This window comes from Pleurodeles waltl, chromosome 11, assembly GCF_031143425.1.
Source record: "Pleurodeles waltl isolate 20211129_DDA chromosome 11, aPleWal1.hap1.20221129, whole genome shotgun sequence".
NCBI classification, from domain to species: domain Eukaryota; kingdom Metazoa; phylum Chordata; class Amphibia; order Caudata; family Salamandridae; genus Pleurodeles; species Pleurodeles waltl.
Window position 1 is genome coordinate 322,748,811 of NC_090450.1, and position 25,592 is coordinate 322,774,402.

Sequence of the window (25,592 nt, forward strand, 5' to 3'; positions counted from 1 at the left end):
GTACGGTATGACTCATTTAAGAAAACAATGGTGATTGTCTCACAGATTACGATCTATAATCAACTACAACAGAAAACAGCTGGGGACTTACAAACAAAGCTTCATTATTTATTGTGATTTTAAGTCTCTGCATGAATTTACCCTCTTGTGGATAAGGTTGCATGTCATTGTTTATAACTGCTGCACACTAACAAAACAGCATGGCATAAACCAAACTTGCAGCTACGCAGAGGGCTCTTTAATAGCATTCTTGAGGAAGTGGGGGGGCTTCATGACTCACTCAAGGCTCTTCCTTTCATGAGTCATGGCCCCTCTCACTCTCAACAATGTTAATAAATAGAATATTACAGTTGAGCATCTGTGTGTGTGTTTGTATCAGCGCCACTGGAATTATGTAACAGGAGAGGGATAGATTATGCAGCAGGTCTGACGAAATTAAGTGGCAGGAAAATTCAAATTATGCGGCATAATGCAGCACATTTTGTGATGGTATTATTTCATTGTCATTTTTATGTCGAGCTCAAAAGTGCTCTGACGTCTTGTAATCTATTGGTGGGCTTTTAACCACTCCCACCGCACACCCATCACTATCACTCATTCATGGACTTGCCTTTTAAAAATCCTCCTTGGAATGATTATGTTACGGCCTTGGACATCGACCCTATCAAATAGATAATTGCACATTTGCCGAAACATTTGACTGCGAGCAAACTTCTTTTTCTTTTGTGTCTCTCCTTCACGCTCACAGCGGCCGTGACGCTTTGAATTGGCTCGCTTGTGTCAACTGTTCTTGATGTGTTTGGGTGACCCTTGTAGTTTATTTCTCTTGTTACTCCTCCGTGGCTGTCTGGTGTCTTTTTTTGGGGGAACAGCCAGCAACTCTGATGGTGGGTTGGTGAAAGCGGTATTCTTTTGCAATTAGCATGGCAGATTTAAATTAGGATGCTAAATGGCAACATTTGAATTTTTGGCTTCAGATAGAGGAATAAGATAAATGAAAGTGCTTTAATTATATGCAGGGCCCCTAGAATTACGTGTCAGGAAAAGACAAAATTATGAGGCAGGATAGACCAATTTATGCGGCAAGAAAAGTCCAGTTATGAATTTACAACACCAATAGCTCTAACTCAAGCAAATGCGAGACCTATTGCCTTGCAAATGGTTGTTTGTTTAGCTAGTACTTTAACAGCTTAGACTCTATATTAAGCAAAAATTGTAAAGATCTCCCTCAAAACGGCCATAGAACCATCCCTTCTCTACTTTACACTGTTGGTGCTGTCCTTATGTCAGGGATACCCCTGGGCTTACAGAGGTTACTCACCTGTTTTGTTGACATGTTTCAGCTTGGTTTGATTGTTAACAAAAGTAAGACCTTTGCCATGAAATATGGGAGAAAAACTAGGAAGAGACAGAATTTTATGGTCGGTGACACAAAGGTAGGTTTTACCCCCACAGTCACCTGTTTGAGTATTTTATTCGATGAACACAGTACATGGTCCTGAGCTGTGAATAACAGGAAACTGCATTTCAACACATCGGTAACAAATCTGAGACCGCTATTTTAAACTTTGCTATCAAACTAGGCAACAAACCACCGTGAGAAAGGCACTTACAATATGTAAAGCAGAATGCGTTTTTGTTGCTCTATAGGGGCCGGCATTTGGGGCTATTCTAATATTACTCATCTTCAGACGGCTGAGAGAGCCTTTTTTCAAGAAACTTCTTGTCTGCTCCTGAAAGCTGTTCCACATTTATACGGCATTCTGAACTGGGGGCTACGTTTTTATCTGATCAAAATTCAGCCAGTTCTACTGTGACACAAGGTATGGATTTCCGAGTCCATTGTTTCAAATCAATCGCTTATTAACGACTGGTGTAAGCTGACCGATTAGCATTTTATACCCTGGTTTAAATTTGTTAAGCAGTTTTTATCAGACATTGGCCATGTAGAGATTTTGCCGCTTCGAAGTATTACACAATGTCAGTAGAAATTACCTAAAGAATTTTTTTTTACTCTTATTTAAAGAAAATGATGAAACCCAGTGTTATCAAAAACCAGTTGCTTCTTGTAACTAATGGTGTGCAACCTTATCTTATCCTTGTGCAGAACTGCCAGCACAGGTCTGTCCTAACCCGTTTTAGATTAGACATCTTCCATTGTCTAGTTAGCATTCTGGCAATTAATGACTGGCCAGATGTTTTGATTAATTGCCCCTGTGATAATATATCTAGTCAACACACTTTGCACATCATTTTCTTCTGTAAATTTAATGACGCCCTTCGGACACATTTTAGATAGCCTATCCTTTGTGAACTAAGGGCCTTATTTATACTTTTTGGTGCAAAACTGCACTAAGGCAGTTTTGCCCCAAAAAGTTTTGCACCGGCTTGCACCATTTTTTAGCACCAGCTGGGCACCATATTTATGGAATGGTGCAAGCCGGTGCAAAGGGTAGGCTAGCTTAAAAAAAATGACGTTAGGCAGTTTTGAGTCAAAATAAATGATTCTGACCAGATTAACATCATTTTTTGACGCTAAGGGGCATATTTATACTCTGTTTGCACTGAATTAGCGTCATTTTTTTTTACTCTAATTCAGTGCAAAACTAACTCCATATTTATACTTTGGTGCTAGACCTGTCTAGCACCAAATTTATGGAGTTAAAGTCATTTTTTGGAAGTGGAAACCTACCTTGCCTTAATGAGATGCAAGGTAGGCGTTCCCGTGCAAAAAAATGACTCTATGGCCTTAACACCATATTTATACTCCCATGTAAAAGTGGTGCAAGGGAGGGAGGAGGGGTCAAAAAATGGGGCAAAGCTTGCTTTGCCCCATTTTTTAAGACCTGGGTCAGGGCAGGTGTTAGGGGACCTGTGGCCCTATTTCCATGGTGGAACACCATGGAATAAGCCCAGAGGTGCCCTCCCTAGGCCCAAGGGGCACCCCCACCCACACTAGAGGGACTGCGAGGATGGGGGACCCCATCCCAGGTAAGTACAGGTAAGTGCATTTTATTTTTTAAAGTGCCATAGGGGGCCCTGAAATGGGCCCCCATACATGGCACCGGGTGCAATGGCCATGCCCAGGGGAACCCTGTCCTCTGTGCTGGCCACTGGGGTGGTGGGCATGACTCCTGCCTTTTCTAATGCAGGAGTCATGTGGCATGGTAGGTTTAGCACCATAAAATGACGCTAATCTGGTTAGAGCCATTTTTTGGTGCTAAACCCTCTTCTTCCATACTGCCAGCCCCACCCGACTAAAGTCATTTTTTGAAACTCTAGCCTACCCTTTGCACCGGCTTGCACCATTCCATAAATATGGTGCCCGGCTGGTGCACAGAAATGGTGCAAGCCGGTGCTAAACTTTTTGGTGCAAAACTGTGTTAGTGGAGTTTTGCAGCAAAAAGTATCAATAAGGGCCAATATTTTGTAAGTTTGCACCACTTTTGTGTCATAAAATGACGTTAATGCGGTGCAAAAAAAGTTCAAATCAGGGACTTGGTGCTAGATGGGTCTAGCACCAAAGTATAAATATGGAGTTAGTTTTGCACCGAATTAGAGTAAAAAAAAATGACACTAATTCGGTGCAAACAGAGTATAAATATGCCGCAGAGTATAAATATGCCCCTAAATATGGCGTTAAGGCCATAGAGTCATTTTTTGCACGGGAACGCCTACCTTGCATCTCATTAAGGCAAAGTAGGTCTCCACTTTCAAAAAATGACTTTACCTCCATAAATTTGGTGCTAGAGGGGTCTAGCACCAAAGTATAAATATGGAGTTAGTTTTGCACTGAATTAGAGTAAAAAAAAATGACACTAATTCGGTGCAAACAGAGTATAAATATGCCCCTAAATTTTAATTAATGTCTCCATGCCCTACTGTTTTTACAAGAACTGTCTTCTGCTGCGATCTGTTGAAGGATGTGCAGTTTTCTATGCTCTGTAATACATATAAGGAAAACAGTGGCTGTTCAGTAATTATATGTCTTTGAGTGCTTTTAATTATTTCACTGATTTTATTGTAATTATGTATTTGGATGTGCACTTTTTATTTGTATTGTGCGCTTTTACAGTTTTTATGAAAATCGAATAAAGCTGAAACTGACTGAGTATGTAGTATATCCAAAAGTGCTATTCTTTTCTTCTCTCTTCAGAGGGATGTTATATATTCTGATTTTATTAAAGTGATCCCTTATTTGCGGTTATTTATAAAAACTGTGCTTGAGGAGTGCATATAGTTGCTGGAAATCTGAAATTGTGCAGATTATGCCAACCGTACAAATAAATGTTAATCTTTGCTGTACCTAGATGAGGGAGAGACATCACTGAAAACCTCAGCAAAAAAGGATTTCCCCACAATGAAGTGCATATAGTCTTATTGGCTGCTGCCCAGGGTTATACCGGTTGCTGAAGGTTCTGAACCGGAGCGGCTCGGGCCTATAATGATAGAGAGGGCCTTTAGCAACTGGTATAGTCTGAGGCATAAGGGCTATAAGGCTATTAGAAATTCCACCCACTAGGAGTAGAATGTTCCAAAATTAAAAAGGGAGAAACATGAAAACAAACATTGGAATGATGGAGCTCCGGGCTTATACCAGCCTTTATAAGCCCGGAGTTACCCCATTGTCTTCAATGGAGCTCTCACCATTCCGATGTTCTAATATAGCCTTAGAACCCGCCGTAGCGGGCTCTACCGGCTATTAAAGGCCCGCTCCCACGTTAAATGCCCGAGCCGAAGGCGAGGGCATTTAACAAGGGAGAGGGCCTTTAATAGCCGGTAGAGCCCGCTACAGCGGGTTCTAAGGCTATTAGAACATTCTGCCACTCACGGCAGAATGTTCTATTAGATAAAACAAATTCCTCACGAAGCCTGAGGGTATTAAAATCCCCTCGGGCTCTGTGAGGCTTTGGTCTCAGCTCTTGCTGTGAACAAAGCGAACATTGGAATGTTGGCGCTGCGGGCTTTTACCGGCCAGTAAAAGCCGCAGCACTCCATTGTTTTCAATGGAGCTGCCAACGTTCCAATGTTCTAATAACAGGTAAAACACTGAAGAGGTTATACTAAACGGGCCACGTTCTGCGAGGTGCTTGAACTTGAATGAGCTTAAACCTGACCCCTTTAAGATAGTTGGAATAAAAATAATGCAAGCAAATCGGCCACTGTTAGAACCTATGTTCTTCTTATGTTTTTCTATTATATTTAACAATTGTTAGACTTTATCATTTTTTATTTCCAAAGTGGTGATGAATTGTTGGTTTGTTTTTTACATTACCCACATACCCTTTTCTGAGGTTTGCGATGTCACAGTTGCCAAAATTAAGCAACCATAATTCTCATATAAGCTGTTTATCTTTGAGGACTGGACGGTGGGCCGTTGCCAGTCAGGCCGGTTACTCACAATGCACTATTCCTGTTGCAGAAAATCCTTTGCCCACGTTCAGTTCGATATTTTCCTGTATGTCATTTGTTGTGTTTCATATTGCTAATTCTGCTGCTTTCACTGTCTTTTGCTCACAGATCTATACAAATTGCTTCTGTATCGGATCGGATCAGAACACCGCTAGGACAGGATCTTGCCTTGTCAGCTGCTCCCACTACCTCCTGCCTGTGATGTTCCTCATTTCCTTTGCTGGAATGATTGCCTGCCTTTCTCATAACCCGTTGTACATGATGGTCCTACGGTGAGACAGGTGCACTGTGCAGAAAACAATAGCCCTTATCTCCGTCTACCACCCAGCTTTTCCCTCACTCTTCTCTCCCTTAAATTCTCTACCTTCTTTGAACCCATAATCTTCTTCCACAACATTCAATCATTTCTTCACCTCATCCTCCTTTCTCTACTGCATCCCATGGACGTCAATCACCAAAATGCCTGGGCTAGAGCTAGTAACATCACATACCCATTCTTGTACCCAATGAGACCACAGGTTGTGACATTATATGAATGTTGACACTGAATCCTAACAGAAAGTGGTGTCACATGACCTTGATCCCGATGGCATCAAAATAATTGATGTTGCACAATTTGGCAGCCCCTTAAGCGTACAAATATGTGAGAACACAACAGTTACTAACACAGATAAGTGTCTATTGTATATTCAGCTAGATTTTAAATAGGATGCTGACATGATAGGAACTTTGCACTTTTGTGTTTTTACTGTTTGACAAATTATCTGTCTGTTTGAAGAGGAGAATACAGTGCTGCAAACACTGAGGAAACCAAGAACCTAAATTCTTTATACACCAAACTCTGATGCTTTCATGGGTGCACTAGTGTAAATCCAAATAATAAAATGCACTGGTAAATTTCAGGGATATGCACAGAAAATATATATTTTTATAAAAATAGAGGTTTTGTCCACTTGTACTATATCGCGCAGCTCTTATATTGACTGTGAACACTGTTACTAACTTAACGTATTCCTATTATTATTACTGTTAACACATTTTGATAATGGTTACCTGTAAGGCAGGCACATGCAAAGTACAGATGTGACGTTTTTATTCAAACACATACTTTTCCGAGGTTTCACAATAATGGAAATAAGCAATATTTTTATAAATACGTTTTCCCTTATTTATTTCATGTTTTAACTTATTCAGAAGGTTTGCATTGCGTTGCTGAATGTATGTGCTTTACATAACTAAGGGTCAGATGTAGCAAAGGGTTTTACCCATTTTGTGTCTATGGGAAAATGTGTTCGTACATATGACCCTAAGTTTCACGTCCCTGGTCGCAGTGGGAGCTGCAGAAAGGAACAAGTGCTCATTAGAGGACTGTGTACCCTCTGTCCTTGGCATTGCCTTTGCACCACTAAGTCCAGGGTTTACAAAGAAAGTACCAAGGGTCTCAAGAGTCAACCAATGATGCCCATGCGGCATCCTTTCCATTCAGAAGCCGAGTACCCAAGTGGGAAACCAGAAGGATTCTCACAGACTGGGGTTTGGAAGATGCCGGGAGGTCTTAGGCAGTCACATGATGAACATAAGGCAGACCCTGTCTAGCCCCCATAGATTTCTTGCTACGTTTCCAGCAACATTGCCTGGTATTGTTTCTCTATCACTTTCACCTTCCTTTCCCCTTTCTTTCCTTCTTACCAGCGCCTTCTTCCTTACTCCACCGTTCCTACAGTTACACATTTACATATTTCTCTGACAGTCTCGTTTAAATCTGTTCTTTTTCCACTTGTAACTTATTTCTCCCTATCTCTTCCTGTCTCATTTGATCTTGTTATCTTCCCAACCTCTTTTCTCCCTCTCTTACATATGTATTGTTTTATGTATCTCCTTATGCTTCCTTCTTTCACCTGCTCTGTGTCTCCCGGTATGCCATTTTCTCTGCCCGTTTAGGTAATAAAGGGATTCATTATTATCCTGTGGACGGACCTTCTGTCATTTGTTGTGACGCCTTTCACTGGTATGAATAGCCCTTTAAAACAAATGAAATACCTGTGAATTGGGTGCTTTGGAGAGATGACGGGAACTGTTGGAGGGTGGTAGTGAGGGAATCTGTTGAGAAAGAGGTCATTGGGGGGCGCCAAATAGATTTGTTGCACTGGGCACCACCAGTGCTTAAACAGGCCCTGGGAGAAATAAAGTAAAGAAAAAAACGGTTGGTCCAAATATAGCATTACACTATCCTCACATATCCATTTTTAAACACGTAGTCATGTGATGGGAAGAATCTTTTGCCTTGATCCTAACGGAGTTTATGTTCAGTGCTAGGATACCTGCTGATGGCGGAGATCTATACATGCCTCCTTGATATCTGTCAAAACAGATCTCTGTGTCTGGGCTTTGGTTGTGAAGGGTAGGTCAGTTCCAATCCAGCAACCTGGTATATCCGACTTCCAAAAGACTTTCAGGACAGCTTTTCTTAATTCTGTGACTCTTGTGAAAATACAACCGAGCACTAGCGTCGAGCATTAGCGATTTGGGATTATTTATGTGTACTAAAGCACTATCGTGGGCATTTTGGAGTTCGCGCAAATACATGAAGATGTTAGTGTCTGACTCCTATGACTGACCTACACTTTTGAACTTTTTAGGCATCTTGAGTCTAACCTGAGCAAGATTTCAAATCTGGTGTTTGGTTGTGTAACATACCCAAGACTTGGTTACATAGGGGTGGTTAAGGTACACTGCTAGTCCTTGGTTACACAGTGCGTTCAGCCCTGTATGTATTAACCCTCATTCAATTCAGGTCACACGCAGGTGCTTGAATATGACAAAGACACGTGCAGATAACTGATTCTAAATGAGGTTAATTGTAAAAGACTACGGGCATATTTAGGAGCCCCTAGTGCCACCTTAGCTCCACCATAGTGTCATTTTTTTTTTTAATGCTAACGAGGCGCTAAAGTGCCATTATCCCCAAGCCATATTCACAAAGTGGCGCAATGCATGCATTGCACCACTTTGTAAACCCTTGCGCCACATTATGCCTGCACCAGACATCATCTATGCAAGAGGGGCATTCCCCCATTAGGGGGGGGGTCAAAAAATGGCGCACGAAATCTAAGAGATTTCCTTGCACCATATATTTCAGCACTTTTAACGCCTGCTCAAAGAAGGCGTTAAAAGGGGGCATACTGTTATTTAGAATGGGCTCCTATGTTCTCTGCAGGAGTAGCGGCAATATTTTGGAGCTACTCCTGCAGAGTACATCAATAGTGTAAAAAAAAACAACGCTATTGCGCCCCTACCCTGCGCCAGGGTGTGCCGTATTTTAAATATGACGCACACATGGTGGCGGTAGGGGGGCGCAAGGAAAGTGGCGCTGCACTGGGTGCAGCACCACTTTTCTTAAATCTGCCCCTATGATCCTTAATCCAGGCCTGCCTCTCACTGCTTAGTTCCACTGCTCAAGGCGACCTGGGCCAAGCATTGACCCAGACGGTTCGAGAATACCTGCATTTTTAGGACCATTTTATTCTAATCTAGCTATTGTTTCTCACATTTTACTTGACAGGGTGGTGAGTCAAGATGAGAAGTCGTTTGCCATTGGAGTGCAATTCTTACTAATGAGGGTTTTAGGTAAGTATGGTGTAAAATTATATTTTTCAGTGGGAAAATTATAACCTTCCATATCACAGCCATTTTGTTTAAATGAGCCATCCTCGTGTCTGGCCTGTGTAGTCATCCTGCATTAGATTAATGAGTTTTAATGAGTTATGACAACAAAAAATTTGACTAAAAAACAACACTGAGTCTGAAATCATTTTATCTGATTAAGTATGTTATACTAAAGGCTTAATAGAAAAAGGTTTTTGTAAAAAAACAAAATACCAGTGCTCCACAATATTAAAACAAACTGCCTCATGACTACTTTACTACAGCCTCAAGTCCTAATCCGTTACCTCATGCCCATATATACAGATATTCCTTGTTGGTTGGGGCCTTTACGTTTCCATGTTATTGTTTTTTTAATTTTTTTATTTCGTCCAAGTTTCTCTCCGACTTTTCAGATCTGAGAGGACTTAAGGATGACTATCCTTATAACATCTGTTTTAAAAATAATTGTTCTCGCTCCACGATTCCAGACCTGAAAATTGCATTAGGATTGCCACAGGAACTTTGGGAAAAGGAAAGAGCGATAGGGGTGGAGACAGTGATAGCAATGATAACGCAAGTAATCAGAAGCCCTGAGGACCACTTATTAAGAGAATCGTGGGGCTTTGGCCTTTTATGTTTTTTACAACTTCAGCACTGATCACAGTATTCTTATCTAAATAGTATCTCTTAAAACACTGTTGATCTGAGCATTAGGAACATTAGAGAGAACACACTGTGAACGCGTGGGTAAATGAAACACGATTCTGGCATGGTAAAAATAAGTGTCTCAGTGATTACGATAGTTGAAGGATCAACACAACCTATTTTTTCTCCTTGTTTAGAGTAAGGTTTTGTTAGTACCTGCCCTTGACATTTGGATATCTCATGACCAAAAAATGTTAGTGATACCAGCTCAATGCAATGCCTTCATATGCAGGGAGGATTGATCTGGGTTCTGACTGGGGACTTTGAGGGGTCCAAACCTTAGTGGGAGCCAGAGTCTGGATCTAGAGGCACAGGAGAAACACACCAGGACCACACAAGGCTTCTTCAGTCATTATGAGCTGGGTGACCGTGGTTGTCAGCTGTATGCTGGATGTCTGTTCAGCAGGACAATGTCTACAAACCCAGGCATGTGGCTAAGGAGCACCTTTTCTGGTACCCAGGCAACAGAGGCTGGTGATGGACTGGGTGGGGTCGTATGTGCACTAGTAAAGGATAGGTGAGGGGAAGGGTGTAGCTTTGGGATGTGTTTGGGGTGTTACACCCTGGCTAAAAAAATATTCTGTTGTAAATAGTTGGGTACAAGTTCTTTCAGTCTGCTATGGTGAAGTGTCTGTCGGATTGCACCTGGGAGTTTTACATGCTCACACTTACAAAAATACACACACACACTCTCTCTCTAGTCTATGGTTTGAAGCCTTAAAAGGGAGAAATCTGCTGTTAGACAGGTTATCCCCAGAAAGAGCATTATGGAAGTTAAGTAACTTTATTTCTGATGGATACTTCTAACCACAGATTCCTCACCTTTAGAATCAATACCAAAACAGTACCTCCCAAGGTGGAGGGTCTGTAGAGTGGACTTAAACCAAAAAGTCCTGCACCACTGAATGGATGAAATACCTTTCCGTTTGATCTGGATATCATGAACGTATACACTGGTGCCCATGTCGCAATCTGACAGACATCAAGGACAGCACTCCAATTGTTAACATAGTAGTGGCAGTTTTGTCCCTAGTGGAAATTAACCTAAGTTCTTTCAGAGGGTGATTTTTGGCCTATGCATAGCAGATATTGCAAAGGACTTTCAACTTTAACAGAGTCTTTTTCTGCACTGACTCAGCTTGTTTGCTCAGGGAACCTCATAAAAAGCTGATTGTACACCTGATGGTCCTAGGTGTGATCGATGTAAAAGCTTAAAGCTCTTTTGGTGTTCACCCGATGCAGTCTCTCCTCTTCTGTTGAGGGGGTGAAGTAGGGCACAGAACATTTGGAGGGAGATGGATAGCTCAGTATGAAAACAAATCTAGACTTCTGGCAAAAAGGCCTCCCTATTACTCATCACAAGTATGTCTAGAAAAAAGGTGGTGGAGGGCGATTGCACAGAGAGAGCCTGGAGCTCACTCTTTTGAGCTGAAGTAATTGTGATGAAACAGACAGCCTCTAGGGTCAGAAGACCCAATGAACAGCTGTGCATTGGCTCGAAAGCAATACACATGAGACATGTCAGGACCAAATTGAGATCCCACTGTGGCATCACAAATGGTTTGAGACGAAACCTGTGTCAAACCTTTAAGAAAATACATCATAAGTTTGATGGAATATGCACCAGAAAGTGTGTTACGAAAGGTAACTTGTTCTTCTGTCCTGGCTCACAATCCTGACGCTTGAGTGATGAAGGTCAGTATTATTCCATGCCATAATGCAACATGTTGCAATGCATGCCTCTAGAAGATTGTTACAGAAACACAGGCAGCTATAGTGTCACAAAAATATTTATAAAAAATATTCACTAGATTAAGGTTGTCTGGTGCTGCTAAGATAAGTTACGAGATGTTATGCGGTGCCTTTCTTATATTAGGCGTTTGCTGTGGTATATCTGGCTAAGGCATTCTATGATCTATTTGAAGGAACCAAATGTGTGCATGTGAGTTACTATTGCAGAGGCCAGTCCCACAATGCATAACATAAAGTGAATATTTTGCTACCAGGATTGCACACATGTGATATTTCAATTATATATTGATCAAATCTGGTAAATAAAAGTGTGGCCTCTGCAGCCAGTGCTGCATGAGACCCAGTGGTTAATTTGTAAATAAAAATGTGCCAGTGCCCAAAGCTCTCCTCTGAAACACGTGGCTGCTACAGTTAAATGTGCAAGCACAGAATACTGAAGGAGCGTTATCCTGAAGCCATCTCGGGCCCCTTTAGTCCATTTACAGAACTCCCTGGCCCATCAGCTCACTCCTGCGGTTTTCTGCTTTCTCCCTTTGTGACGATTTTTTGTTTTTCTCTTCCTCCGTCTTTCTCATATGTGTCTTTTGTTCACAGAAAATGCTTGAGGCAGAAAAATAAGTACCGTCCCTCACAAATAAGTGCTGGTGCCCTGCACCGTAAATCACCGGCTCAAAATTAAGTACTAACGAGACCTCATAAACATATCCACAAGGGATGCATTGGAGATGGGACGCAAAGCACTGGCCAAATGGGAAGACTCAGAGACAGTGCTAGATGGGTGGGCTCAAATGCAAGTAAGGGTTTTAATCCATAAATAGATGAAAAGTCTGAGAGCTGTAGCTTGGTGGAGGATGTGGAACCCACAAGTTTACAGGCAACATGCAGCAGGAGTCTCAACCTTTGGTGTATACTCATTTTCAATTTCATGATTACGATTATTTTTCTTGCATCACATTTTGAAACATCTTCCCCAGCCCTTCCTGATATTTCTTCTTTACTTTTCATCTGCCTCACCTGGACTCCTCTACACGCATACAGCTTGGCTGCCAGCCCCAGCACTATTTGGCTTTGTCATCGACTCCACGTGCCTCTGGTGGAAACCAACTTGCACTGAGAAGAAAGGAGCCTGTTGGTACTATGACAACGATTTGTTACGAAACAGGTATGTGGCTCAGTACCTGGGAAATGGCTCTTCAAGATACATATTATGGATGAAGTAGTGTCATGGTAGATGTGGTAGACTTGGGTCTTCATTATGAGCAACCCATAATCTCAAATGGATCCGGTAAAGAGAATTATGAGGCCCATCAGGAATGCAAGTAGTGTGGAACAACCTCAGGCCTGGACATTTTTCCCCAGGGACTCTGGCAACTCAAAGCAAGCGAAGTCTCTGGTTGGAAATATGGGTACAAAGGCAGAATAACCAGTGGAATATGATGAGGTATCAGAATACCCTGGTTATTCCTCTTACCATCCTCAGTGTCCAACTTATAAGGTGCAGTTTTTCAACCCAAGAAATACCTTTCTATCCAGTAACTGTACCTCTGGTGGCGAGATTTACAAGACTCATTACTGGATGACTCGTAATGAGGGCTTTGGTGGTTGTGCTTGATTGTGTAACTATCTAGAAGACGGGTTGACTCAAATATTTTAGTGGATGTCCCAGAACCTGAGCAACTCGATGTAAGACTCAATAAGCACATTCCACAGCAGATGTAGGGCACTTGGTGAAGATGAATGAATGAGCATAACTGAAAATGAGAGGCATTTAAAGCTTTAGGTGGTTATACCTGTTGGCAAGGCACAGGTGGAGATATGTGAGAAAGAGTAAATGGCACAGGAGATGAGGGGTTCCTCATAACTGTGAAAGAGTATTAGAGTGCTCAGTGGGTGTGTACAGTATAAGTGAGTTCAACTGAGAGTGAGAGATGCTTTACAGTGATGATTAAACGTCTCCAAATGTTTTAGATGCAAGTTATAGGCGAGGTGTGTCTAGTATGTGTGAATGAGTGGGTACCAATGCACATGGACACCCTACATATAACAAGGGATATTGGACCAGTAACATTGATAACATATTGCTCCAAGTGCACAATTTACAACATACAATATATAGACATTCCAGAAAGCCCAGAGAGCAACCGAGAATCCTTTATATCAACAGCAAAGGGGCCCAACATCTAAATCAATCTCAGGTTTGTGACACACCATACTACCAATTTCCTCAGCAAACAATCGTAGGTAGGGGAAATGGGTCTTGATAATCGACTCTAGAAGTTTTATCTTGTATCTACATTTGTACCTTATCTTGAAACCGCTTCACTTGTAATCAGTGACTGTCATGTCTTATTAACGATCCACAGACCTGTTTCACTCCACTGCTCTGTGATTTACGATCGAGTGAAAAGCAAAGGTGGCATAGCCATCAAACAAAATCCAGTGTATAAACAAGCCTACCGAAATATTCTATCTGCACTTAGAAATAAAAAAACAGAAATATGAGTTGCACGGAAATCTTATGAACACATTGTGAAATTAAGAAAGGGGTCACGGGAATAACAACAGTGGTTTGATTAATTCTCTTTAGCTGACTGGCACATTTCCATACTGTTAGAAATGGGGTTTCTGGTTGGCTAGGGTATGCACCCCAGCCAGGCAGAACCTACCCACTCTAGTCAGGGCTAGGGAGTTACACGTCCAAGATAACCCCTGCTCACCCCCTTGGTACCTTGGCACGAGCAGTCAGGCCTATCCCAGAGGCAATGTGTAAAGCGTTTGCACAACACACACAACACATGTGACGCAAAATGTACACCACAAAGTAAACACAACGCTGAGCTATGTAAAAATAATCTGTATTGCACAAAACATAATTAGACCAACATTACACGTAAGTAATACCTTGCTACCTTAGCAATTGTCAGAATGTTACACAAGTTACTAATACTCTGCAAGAATATGCAGTTGTCACATTAGAACACATAAGTACTCAGGATTCTGCAACACAAGCAGTAGTCAGGAATTACAGTAAAAGATATATGCACTTTTCATGAACTATTCCAAAATACCCATAAAAGGAACATTAGAGAATATCTCCCAAGTCATATAAATACATATCAGCTAGACATGCCCATAAAAAGGAACATTAGCACATATATGTAGGAACAGTAAACAGGTAGGAAATCTAAAACATCCAAACATCTGTAGTGGGCTCCTAGAGCCCAGATTCCCTAAAATGTACCTGTTTCCAGTTGAAGAGGCACTCCCAGTGCCTAAAGATGAGCATAGGGGGGGGGCCCTGGCACTCCTGAATGCAAAACGGGGGCCACGCAGTGTTTTGGGGGGAAAGACGGGCGGTCGGCACCCTCTCCTTGTGAACGGGCCCCTCTGGGGGCCTGCGTTCTGGCTGGGGGCCTGCCTCGGCCTCCTCACACCCTGTCCATGGGGTGGGGGCCAGGCGTGGCCCAACAACAATTATGGGGTAAAGGCAGGAAGGGACCTCCGTCGAGGTCTCCCTTCCCGATTCCGGCGGAGGAAAAAGAACAGGAGCGTCCTGCTCCTAGCGCAGCGACCGGGGAAGGGGGGCGCTCCCTGCGTCTTCCTCGAGTCCTGCCTCGATGTGGGAGGAAACTCGGACCCCTCCAGGGGCCCGAGGAAACACTCGCCCGCACCCGATGTGGTGCGCAAGTGTGAGAAGATGCTCCCGGGCCGCCGGGAGGCTGTTTGAAGAACTGGAGGTGGCTGGTGCCCGGGGGGCGCTCCCAGAAGCGTGACGTGCCTCGGGGGCGCCGAGAGGAGCACGCGTGCTCCGGTTCCTTTGTTTGTGTGACCCGGAGACACTGAGATGAGCGCGATCCTCTCGCTCTGAAAGAATTCGAAAACCCGGCTGCGGCGGTGAAACTTGGCAGCAGGGGAGCGCTTTTCAGAGCGCTAGGGCAAAGTTAAAGCCTGGGCTGCGGCGGTGATCTTTTCTGCCGTAGGTCCAGAAAGAGCGCTGTTCCCAAGCGCTACAGACCCAGCTGTGGAGATCGTGGCAGGGGTCAGGGGCCACAGCACCCTGCCCCTGGGAACGATAAAGCAAGAAAAGGTACAGGGCTGGTGGACCCAGCTACAGGCCAGCACTAGGGATGCAGATGGCGGCAGTTCCTCCTAGTGACCAGGCAGGTCACAGGTCAGCACAGCAGCAGCAATCCAAGGTGGTTTCCTGGTGAGTCCATTCATCAGCATTCTGTGTCCAGTTTCAAGTTCCAAGAGAGTTCAAATTGTGGGGAAAATTCCCCTGTACTTATACTAGGGTTACAGTGTGTCTTACAATGGCAGGGAGAGGAGGTTCCAGCCAGTTACAACTGGTTCTGGTAGTGCCCCCTCTCTGCTTTCAGCACAGGCTCCAAACATCAGTGGGGGGTTAACGATCCTATTGTGTGAGGCCAGGGCACTGTCTTTACAAATGCAGGTGTGCCCCGCCTCTCCCTTCTCTCTGCCCAGGAAGGCTTTACAATATGTAGATGCACCTCTGTGTCACCTCCACCCTCCCTGTGTTCAGGCTGTCTGAGAAGTATGCACAAAGCCCCAACTACCAGTCTGCCCAGACGTGGATTGGAGACATGCTACAAAATCCCAAAGTCATAGGCACAGATAAATGCACACTTTCTAGAAGCGGCATTTCTGTGATAGTAATAAAAAATACACCTACACCAGTAAGCAGCATTTCTCACCACTATCACAACCATACCAAACATGCCTACACTACCCCTCAAAAATCAGACAATACCCCTTACACATAAGGCAGGGCATTTCCAATGCAATCCTATGAGGAGGCAGCACTCACAGCAGTGAGACACCAAGTTAGGCTGTTTGTCACTTCCAGGACAGGCCACAGAAAATGGCACATGTCCTGCCTTTTACATACATGGCACCCTGCCCAAAGGGCTAGCTAGGGCGTACCTTTGGGGTGACTTACATGTAGTAAAAGGGGATTTCTGGGCCTGGAAAGTAAATTTCGATGCCAGGTCCTTGTGGCAGAAAACTGCGCACACAGGCTCTGCACTAGCAGGCCTTAGATAGGTTTGACAGGCTACTTCAGTGGGTGGCGCAAGCAGCACTGCAGGCCCACTAGTAGCATTTAATTTACAGGCCCTGGGTATAGGGATACCACTTTACAAGGGACTTATAGGTAAATTAAATATGCCAATCAGGTATAATCCAATCATACCAAATTTGTAAGAGAGAGCACATGCAGTTTAGCACTGGTTAGCAGTGAAAAAGTGCTCAGAGTCAAAACGTCAGCCAACAAAGTTCAAAACAATAAGGAGGCAAAAAGCAAAAAGTGTGGGGCATGACCCTGTAAAAGGGCCAGGTCCAACACATACTAATCAGAAAGCCAGCAAAGCACATGACTTAGATAAAATACCTTCCAACCTATTTAGGTGTGAGCCAAGTGTATAGGACCCATATCTACAAATGATTTCCAATTCTATAGCAAAAGGAATCCTTATCCCTAACACCTGGCTAAGTGTGTGAATTATCCCGGTCCCCATAAAAAAGGTGCACCCTGTGACCTAGGCAACTATTGTTCAATAAGTCTCATTGATAAAATATGAAAACACTTCTCTCACTTATAAGAGAGTTGTAAAACAAAAGTCAGTACTATTGATCAAAGGCCTTATTTAGAGTTTGGCTGACAGAGTACTTTGCCACAAACTTTGCAGATACACAGATTGCCAAAATGATGGTTTGCCCGCTTTATTTAGAATCTGGCAAACCACCATATATCCGCCACAGGAGCTCTGGCTGGCTCTACTAGCAAAAATCACAGATTAACAGCCCCATGAGGTTGTCAATTTAAGTACCTTAGACCTCTTTCCCTAACTTTTTTGCCTTTTTGGGACCACCAAGAGTACATGCCACCGCTGCCCTGATGGAACAGAGTACAGCCCGCCAAACATAAATTACCCCCTGTGCTTTTAAAAACAAAAAAAAACTTGCTTTGTGTGTACCCTAAACATGATACCCACATTTCTAAGCTTAATTGCCTTTAGATCAGCCAATGTGGCAGTGGCCCTCTGAAGGGACAGGGACTGTAGTCCACCGGGGCAGGAAAGTACATCCCTCCACTGCCCTTTCCTAACAAAGAACAGCCTGCCAAGGGCTAAATATGTTCACAAGTATTTAGTATCGAACTTTTGATGAGGAAAATGGTGGTGCTGAGGAGTAAATACTATACTTCTACTTGAAAATTTTCTTTGATACAGGCCCTCGGCCCCTATTGTGGAAAACATTCAGGCATGGATGTACCTGGTAATTTTTACCATCTACTGTAACAACTATGCCAAGGTTTGATCAGGACTCATTGGGAATACTGCTGATCAAGATGTGCTCCTTGGGTGGGTTTTGGTGGCCACAGTTTTCACCCTCTATATCAATGGTGCAATAGAAAATCTTACTAGTTGTATGAATGTTGCTCTAAATCTAGTTGGAGAAATCTATGTGCCTTGATTTTTTCAGAAGCTACTCTTATGAGATCTAAAACTTCAATGGGGCTGCAGCTGCTTCTAAATAGTTAAACTGTTACTATAAGGATTAGGGAAAAGAAAACGTAAGAGAGATTAACAATATCAATGTGAATTATGTCCCAACAATACAAAAAGATGTTTTCAAATATATAACATTCATCAGAGAAATGCCTACTTTGCGTAGAGCAAAACACTATTAATCTGCTGTTTTATGTATTTTTTCACTAATTTTAATTTGTTAATATTTTTAGTATAACACATTATATAGCCCTACTTTCTAAAGTATAATAATCCATTAGTCCATTTTGGTGCCAAGCAAGTTAGCAAGCAGTAAATCTCTATAGTACTAAAAGTTCTGAAATTCTCCTTATTCAATTATACGCCTATTCCATTTCCTTGTGTGTATGAGTGTCTTCGGTGTCCACTAAATCTTTGGTTATTTTAAAAATTCATGTGATACATCTAAGGTGTTTATTAATGATGCTGCCCAAATATTCCTGGAACTACTTTTTCAGTTGAATTCATTTCTTTTAGTTATCTAATTTTCGACTACAGCTACCCAATTTACTAAAACACTGTGGCACTTCTTCAGGGCTCAGTGGATACAATTATCCAGCTTAGCAAGTGAGAGTTGAAGGATATTAGCTGAGGTTTCTGTAAACAACTGCGCACTATCTGAACACATCACAGTAAGTGTCTTGTAAAAATCACATACACATAATGAAGCAAGTCTCTTCTGAAAATCAATTCACTTTAGGTTTACACCTTTTGTCGTGAACAGAGCCTTGTCATTATTGCATGAAAGACAAAGAACAAGGGTTTCAAACCCTCAGCTATAATTGAGGTAACAAATTTGAGGGAGTTCCCTTCAAAAGGATAATTTTATTTGTCTATTTGGGGATTAGATTGGTGGCCAATTTACCTTGGTCTTCATAGATTGAGTAATTTACATGTTGTTCATAGAGTCAATGTTACTGTAAGCTTTGCTGAAAGACTAGGCCTATGTACAACCTCATGTATCTTATAGTTGTATCAAGCTCTGGCTCTAACTGCTGCTCTGTATGGGTCACAGATTTGGGGATATTCTAATATGACAAATTTGGCAGTCACTGAAATGTTTGTGAAATACCACCATCCATCCATTTGAGCCTAGAGTTAGCAGCCAAGAACATTGGGGGCAGATTTACAATTCAGTCAATACAGTGTAGCAAGACCAGTAGCTGAATTGTGTTGCGTTAATGGTAGAGAGCTGAAAATCTCCATATCTATTAAGATATGGCACTCTTATGGTCTCCCCCTGCACAGGTGGATTTGTGGCTGCCTAGCGCCAATGCAGGCACCCTTGCACTATAATGAAAGGGTGCCTACATTACAGGCAGGATTGCTCTTGTGCACAAAAACAATCCTTCAAGGTATTTTTCTCTTTTTATGCATCCTGCAAAATGCAGCACACACAGAAAAAGGAAATAACAAGGAGAAATACAAATATTTTTCCTCGTTCTGCCTGCTTCAGGGAGGCATAGCTTTTTGACACATTCACAGGTTTACAAATCTTTATAAATCTGGAAATGTGGCAAAAACCATGGGTGGGTGCATGGGAGCGCCCATGCTCCACCCATGGAATGCCTCCCTGATGCAAAGTAACGCAAGGCAACACTACGCACTGTTTTGCTTTATTTTGTATTTACCGAACCATGCAAAGACACACAAGTGGCTTTGCGTGGCTTAGTAAATGCCAAAAAGGATTTTGCGCTGGGCCTTCACCATAAAAGTAAAGCAACCCTGACATAAAAACGTAGTAAATCTGCCCCCGCATTTTCAATGTCTGTTAGGCCATTGGTTTCCAACCTGTGGTCAGGGGACCCCTGGGGGTCCACAAAGCCTCCTCAGGGGTTCCGCAACTGCTTAGAAATTTAAACAATATTAACAGAGTAGGTCCCCAGCTTTTAGTTATGACTCAGTGGGGGGTCTCCAAATTCCTATAATTATTCAGTGGGGGTTCCTGGATTCCACTAATGATAAAATGGGGGTCCATAGAAGACAAAAGATTGAGAACCATTCCGTTAGACCACTTCAAATTTGGGTTCTGTTTTGGACTAATGATGCCTCAGGTCCCAATAAGAAAACTATAATCCTTTGAATGAAGAACTCACAAAATCTGCTTTGGTTTTATCACAAATGGGCTACATTGGAATTATTGGGTTTAACACTTTTTGGGAATAATCCTGCAGTTATTTCGCCAGGCTGTAAACAACTCCTAAAACCAGGCTACTGCAACTATGCTAATCATAAGTGGAGGATTGAAACCCTACAGAATGGTCGGATGGAGGCTTTCTTCATCTTGCTCTATGCACTTTAAAAATCACTAGATAACATAGAGACCCAAGTAGTGAAATTTATATATCTCATGTTCAGATTAGGGATATTACCTCTAACCACATTGTCCTACAAATAGTCACAGGTAGATGCGATCAAATAATTTTTTTACTGTGATGGAACTACAAAATCTGAAATTAATCTCGTATTATTTTGCCCTGCTTACCGTGCTCATAGAATTGCATGGATAGTTCTGTCTTTTAAAAACAGGAGTCTGCAATCATCTGGCTTTTGGGGTTGTAACCCGGAGTTACAAAAGTGCTAGTGAAAAGGAGATCAATGAGCTGAATGAAAGAGGGTCAACAACCATTCCAGTTTAGTTGGAATCAGGAGGGTTCGATTCATAGCATTTTACAGAGAATTTATTTGGATGGAAAGGAGTTGATTTTTTTGGAATAAACATGTTCCTTTAACTTCCTCTTAAATTCTTAATAGATGATTAATTTTCGGACACAGTAATATGCTGCACTTTTTTCTCACCTTCTCTGCTTGTAACTGTATCTGAAAATGCACTTTATTGGTTGAAATAACCTGAAATAAATTGTTTTAAATGTATTGTTTACCATGAATGAGTCTCAAGTGAGTGCAGTTCGAACTGAGGGATATTTGGTGATAGGACATAAATGTCCAGAGGTTATCTATTTTTGTCGGATGTAAATTAACAAATTATTTTGTTGTAGCTGTCACCTGTTAGTGATTGTCGTTGTGTCTCTCTTTCGACATTAAAACGTTTGCTAATGTATAACTCTTCCTACTTTGTCCCTTTGTCTCTTATCTTGCCAGGTACCTGGGTCTTCAGATTGGCTACAAAGTTTTAGGAATGTTTCTACTGGTTCTTATTGGCTGGAAGGTGAAGCAGAGCAAAGAGTACAATGTGCAGCAGAAAGTGGCAGGACTCATCTGATTAGTCCTTCTCTGCCACGTGATCCAGACTTTCACACCGCCTTGTTATGTGACGGCCTGCTGCCTCTTCCAAGCTTTAATATATATCTGAAGATTCGGCCTTCCAGCCCTTCTCGTGTATGGCTTTATCCACCTTTTTTGACAATCTCAAATACAACTTATTTAAATCCATTTCCTTGTTGCCCTTTAAGAGGCGGACACCGACAATGGACAGAGGACGGCATGAGATACGTTAATGGTCTGTAGCCTGCACATAGCTAAGGAGCATGTTACCTCAAGTCTAGCTAACCAGTGTTGTACAAACAAACCCAAGCACACAATTATATGTATAATAATTTGTAGAGACTTACGTCCATCTGTTTCTTGGCGCGAGATAAAATAAGTCTCAGTTATGTTTATTCTATTGTGCCTGTTCTTTTGAGCAGACGCAGCATCTTTTCGGCTCTTTGTAAAGAAGCACAGAAGCCAGGTCACCAAATGGGACCGCATGTCTTTGAGTCATTGGTCATTTCAGAGGGATTTAATGTTCAGCAGGGACTTTAAATTTAAGATTTGCATTAGGGTGACCACCACACTCCATGTCATTAGGGACGCTGTTTCTGTACTGGACCTTTAAATGAAAATCAAATACATAGTAGATAATATAGTCTAGTTTGTATCCATTGACCTAATTAGACTAACACACCTGTTTACAATTATTTAAAGGTTACAATTATTTGAAAGTGAACAGCCTAGGACTGGAAAGACTGTCAGTACTGACATGGAATGAGTTGGTCAATGTAATCTGAGTTAGAATTGCGTGGATGTAGAACAGCCTCTGATTTGAGGGGAAAGAGCTATTCAGTCCAATCATTCGTTCATGTGCCATTCCATCAATGTATCCTATTGTTCATGCATTTGTAAGTCTATCCTCCGTTCCCCACCTCCACAAGCCGGATTGGTCTGTTGATTGCTCTGTATAATCATTGTATTCATTCATTCAGTTAGTCACCCATTAGTGGCCCCACCCCAGGCACCCATTTATCCACTATTGGAAAAGAAACAAAAATCCTGTGAGAATAAAAATCATTTGACACCGCCACCCAATTATGAATCTACCAAATAACACTGTCTTTTATTGAAGCCCGCTCATTAAAGTCTCCTGTCACAAGTAGACGCAATACACACCCCTCAAATCTTCAGTCATCCAATTCCCAGTCGTCATATCCACCTGCCAATCATCTTTTCTTACCCTCATTCTCCTATTCACCACCAACCTGTTCATCTTCATATCATTCCTATATTCCTATATTCCTGTATACACATAGTGACCCCTGCCTTGTTCTTTGCGACCCCTGGCACTGCCTTTGTGACATCTGGCCTCAGGGATAGCGAATTCAGTGCCAGGAACACAGTGGCAGGTGTTCCTTATGGACGTCAGATGGGGCTTCACTCTCTTTTTTCTGCCCAATTATTACACCAATTGTGAATAATAATGTATTATTCATTAATAGTATAATAAAAATAGAGTACACTTAGCTGGAAAATGCCCTTCCATGGCAGCTAAGGTAAGTAAAAAATGCTTTAAAATGTATGTTGTGTGTGTTTATTTGAGACAGTGTGTATGTAAGTAAGTGTGCATTTGTGTGTATGTATGTGTGTGTGTGAGTGAAAGTGAAGGTGAAAGGGCGTGTGATGTCACTTACGCTAACCCTAGAATTTCGGGGAATTGACGTCCATGGATTTAATACGTGTTGATGAGGCCCGCATCCTTGTTCTGTCGTTATTTCATGGACTCTCTCGGTATATTGATGACACAAGGCATTGAGTTTTGACTGCTCTATAAGACTGCATTGAGGAGGAAGGACGACCAGCCATCACAGTGTTATCTGCTCACAATTGAAGACTGCTTATCTACTGAAAAACTTGTGACTCTTAGCAAATACTGGCAAAGTACAGTGACATTCCAAAAGCCATTCCAACCCATATAAAATGTCACAATATCCCATATGAGTTTTTAAAAATGATGATCTTTCCTAATGTAAGAAGCATTGGCAGACAAACACCCCTTTATGCAAGCTCAGTAATTTTCTTAGACCTCAGAAACCCTTGCTCTTTCTAGTTTACATAGAGTGGTATCCTCCTTCCCTTCTAGAATATAATCTCAGATAACTTCTACTTTATTAGTAGGGAATGGCATTTCAGGCTAAAAAAAGAAGTTTTGTGAAAGGAGACTTAACCTGCTTGCATGGGCTTCATGCACATATTGGCAGCAAAAAATAGTAAATAGAATAATATTGCACTGTAAAACAGGCATCCCTAGTGTGTTGTGGTTGCACGGGTAGAGGATCTGGCAGGTAGTGACAGTGATATAAACCTGATAAGGCACATCTGAACAGAACAAGATAGAGAGAACAAGAGAAATAAATTGAGAGGGACAGAGAGAAAGTGAGAGAAAAAGAGTGGACAAGAGAAGGGAAGAAGCATAGCAAACAAATCGACAGACTAACAGACATGGATGGATGGATGATGGATGGATTCTCAGAGCAAGATTATTTAGATAGATAGAAATATGTGAATGCATTTAAAGAATGAACAGAGACAAGGAGAGAATGAGAGAGAGACATATGTATTAAAATGGTCTGATGTTAAACACTAGTGAAGGGAATCAAACTATCGAAGTGCATACACATCGTTGAAACTGTTGGGAAAATAAAACAAGTGAGTTTGGGGGAATTTTCAAAGTGAAACAATGTTACATATATATTATATATATTATATATGTTTTACACAAATATCTAAAATATACCTTATTATATTTAAGATGGATGCTAAAGTAGATGGACTGCGCATGTGAGCCATGTTGAAGGTAGCAAATCGCAGACGGAGAATTGGGTCAAGTGGTATCAACATTGCTAACAAAATACACATTTTCTGCTTCCTGTAAGATCACTAAAAAGCCATACACCCCGTTCCATTATAAATGTATCCGATGTTAATTTTCAACAAGCTGTTATGAAAGTACCCATGTTAGTGTAAAGCACCGAGGATGTCTTCTCTACCTCTGGCCAGCTTAGCTCTGGTCTCAACGTGAACGCTACTCTACAGAATTGAGGAAGTCAGTTTTTGATGTCAGATGTGACAGGGTCATTGCTGAGCATTGTGCACAGTTGGCAGTTTTCATTTCAGTGAGAACTGGACCCTGAAGTAGATTTGGAAAAGGTTTAACCTTTTATTTCTCCAAAGTCCTGTCCTTAAACTCCTTTTCTTCACGATTTCCCGTTTCCTTCTCAGCCCCACCCTTACTTTCTCTCTTTATTTATTGGTTCCTCTCCTTTTTCTTACCTGAATAATGTCATATCTCCCTTACTGCTTCTTGTTCCTGCTTCTGATCTCCCTTTTCCTATTCACCACTCAAGACACTCCCGCCTTTCCTTATTCTGTAGAACGTCAGGGCATTCACGAAGCAGATATTCACCATTATATGTAAACGCTAAGGATACAGTTTTGAAGTATACGCATTTTTAAAGGTTTTACTGAAATATAAACTGTTTTTGAATAAAAGTTGTAAATGTTTTTATTGCTTTTGGACTATGTGTTTGCCAACAAGAAAGATCAGACATTGAGGTCACAACTTGCTCCCTGAGCATTTCCATGTTACAAAATACTTCTCTGAAACATACTGCGCAGGCATCAGTGGTCGAAGTACATTAAAAAAGTATGGGAACTGTGATGCTGCATGCAATAGGGGCAGGGTCAATAAACGCAGGGGCGGCGTCAACGGTGTAGCGAAAAAAATATATATTCTGTAAGATTTTTTGGTCTTTCACATTCAGGTAGCAATATTTAAAATAACTCACAACTCAAATGAAAAATAATTTTTAAAATGTTGAAAAAGTTGTTAATCAGTGACAAGTGCACTATTGTACATTATGAAACCTCAATTAATGCACTGCAGAAGTCTGAGTGTGTCCGGAAAGCCACAGAATAAAATCTTGGTTGGTGTGGTGGAGAATATTGGCTTGGGTATTGTTAGTGCTAAGGGCTCCCAGTCTGTGACAGAAAGCACTGAGAACATGTAAGTTATTATGTTAAACTTACATTACACACAGTATAAGATATACTGTTACTAAATGTGCAAAAAGGTTTCAGATAGAATGGTGCTTCCAACTATAGATTTTAGTAATACCCAGACTGCACATAATTTACTTTGATATAACTGTCTTGAAAAGCTAACACTTCACACCTCAGCTGGTAACTCACCTGCACTATTGTAGGAACGTACCCTATTTTTGGCATGTTACCCCC

The 25,592-nt window shown here is 41.8% G+C and overlaps 1 protein-coding gene across 1 annotated transcript in view; it reads left to right on the forward strand.

The window, feature by feature from the left end:
* SLCO2A1 (solute carrier organic anion transporter family member 2A1) overlaps positions 1-24,861 on the forward strand; it is a 403,388-nt gene extending 378,527 nt beyond the window's left edge. The window contains exons 11-14 of the mRNA XM_069213584.1: positions 5,521-5,684; positions 8,975-9,039; positions 12,553-12,676; positions 21,186-24,861. Of these exons, the coding sequence (XP_069069685.1) occupies positions 5,521-5,684; positions 8,975-9,039; positions 12,553-12,676; positions 21,186-21,306 (474 nt within the window). The 3' untranslated portion in view covers positions 21,307-24,861. The remainder of the gene's footprint in view (positions 1-5,520; positions 5,685-8,974; positions 9,040-12,552; positions 12,677-21,185) is intronic.
* The last annotated feature ends 731 nt before the right edge of the window (positions 24,862-25,592 follow it).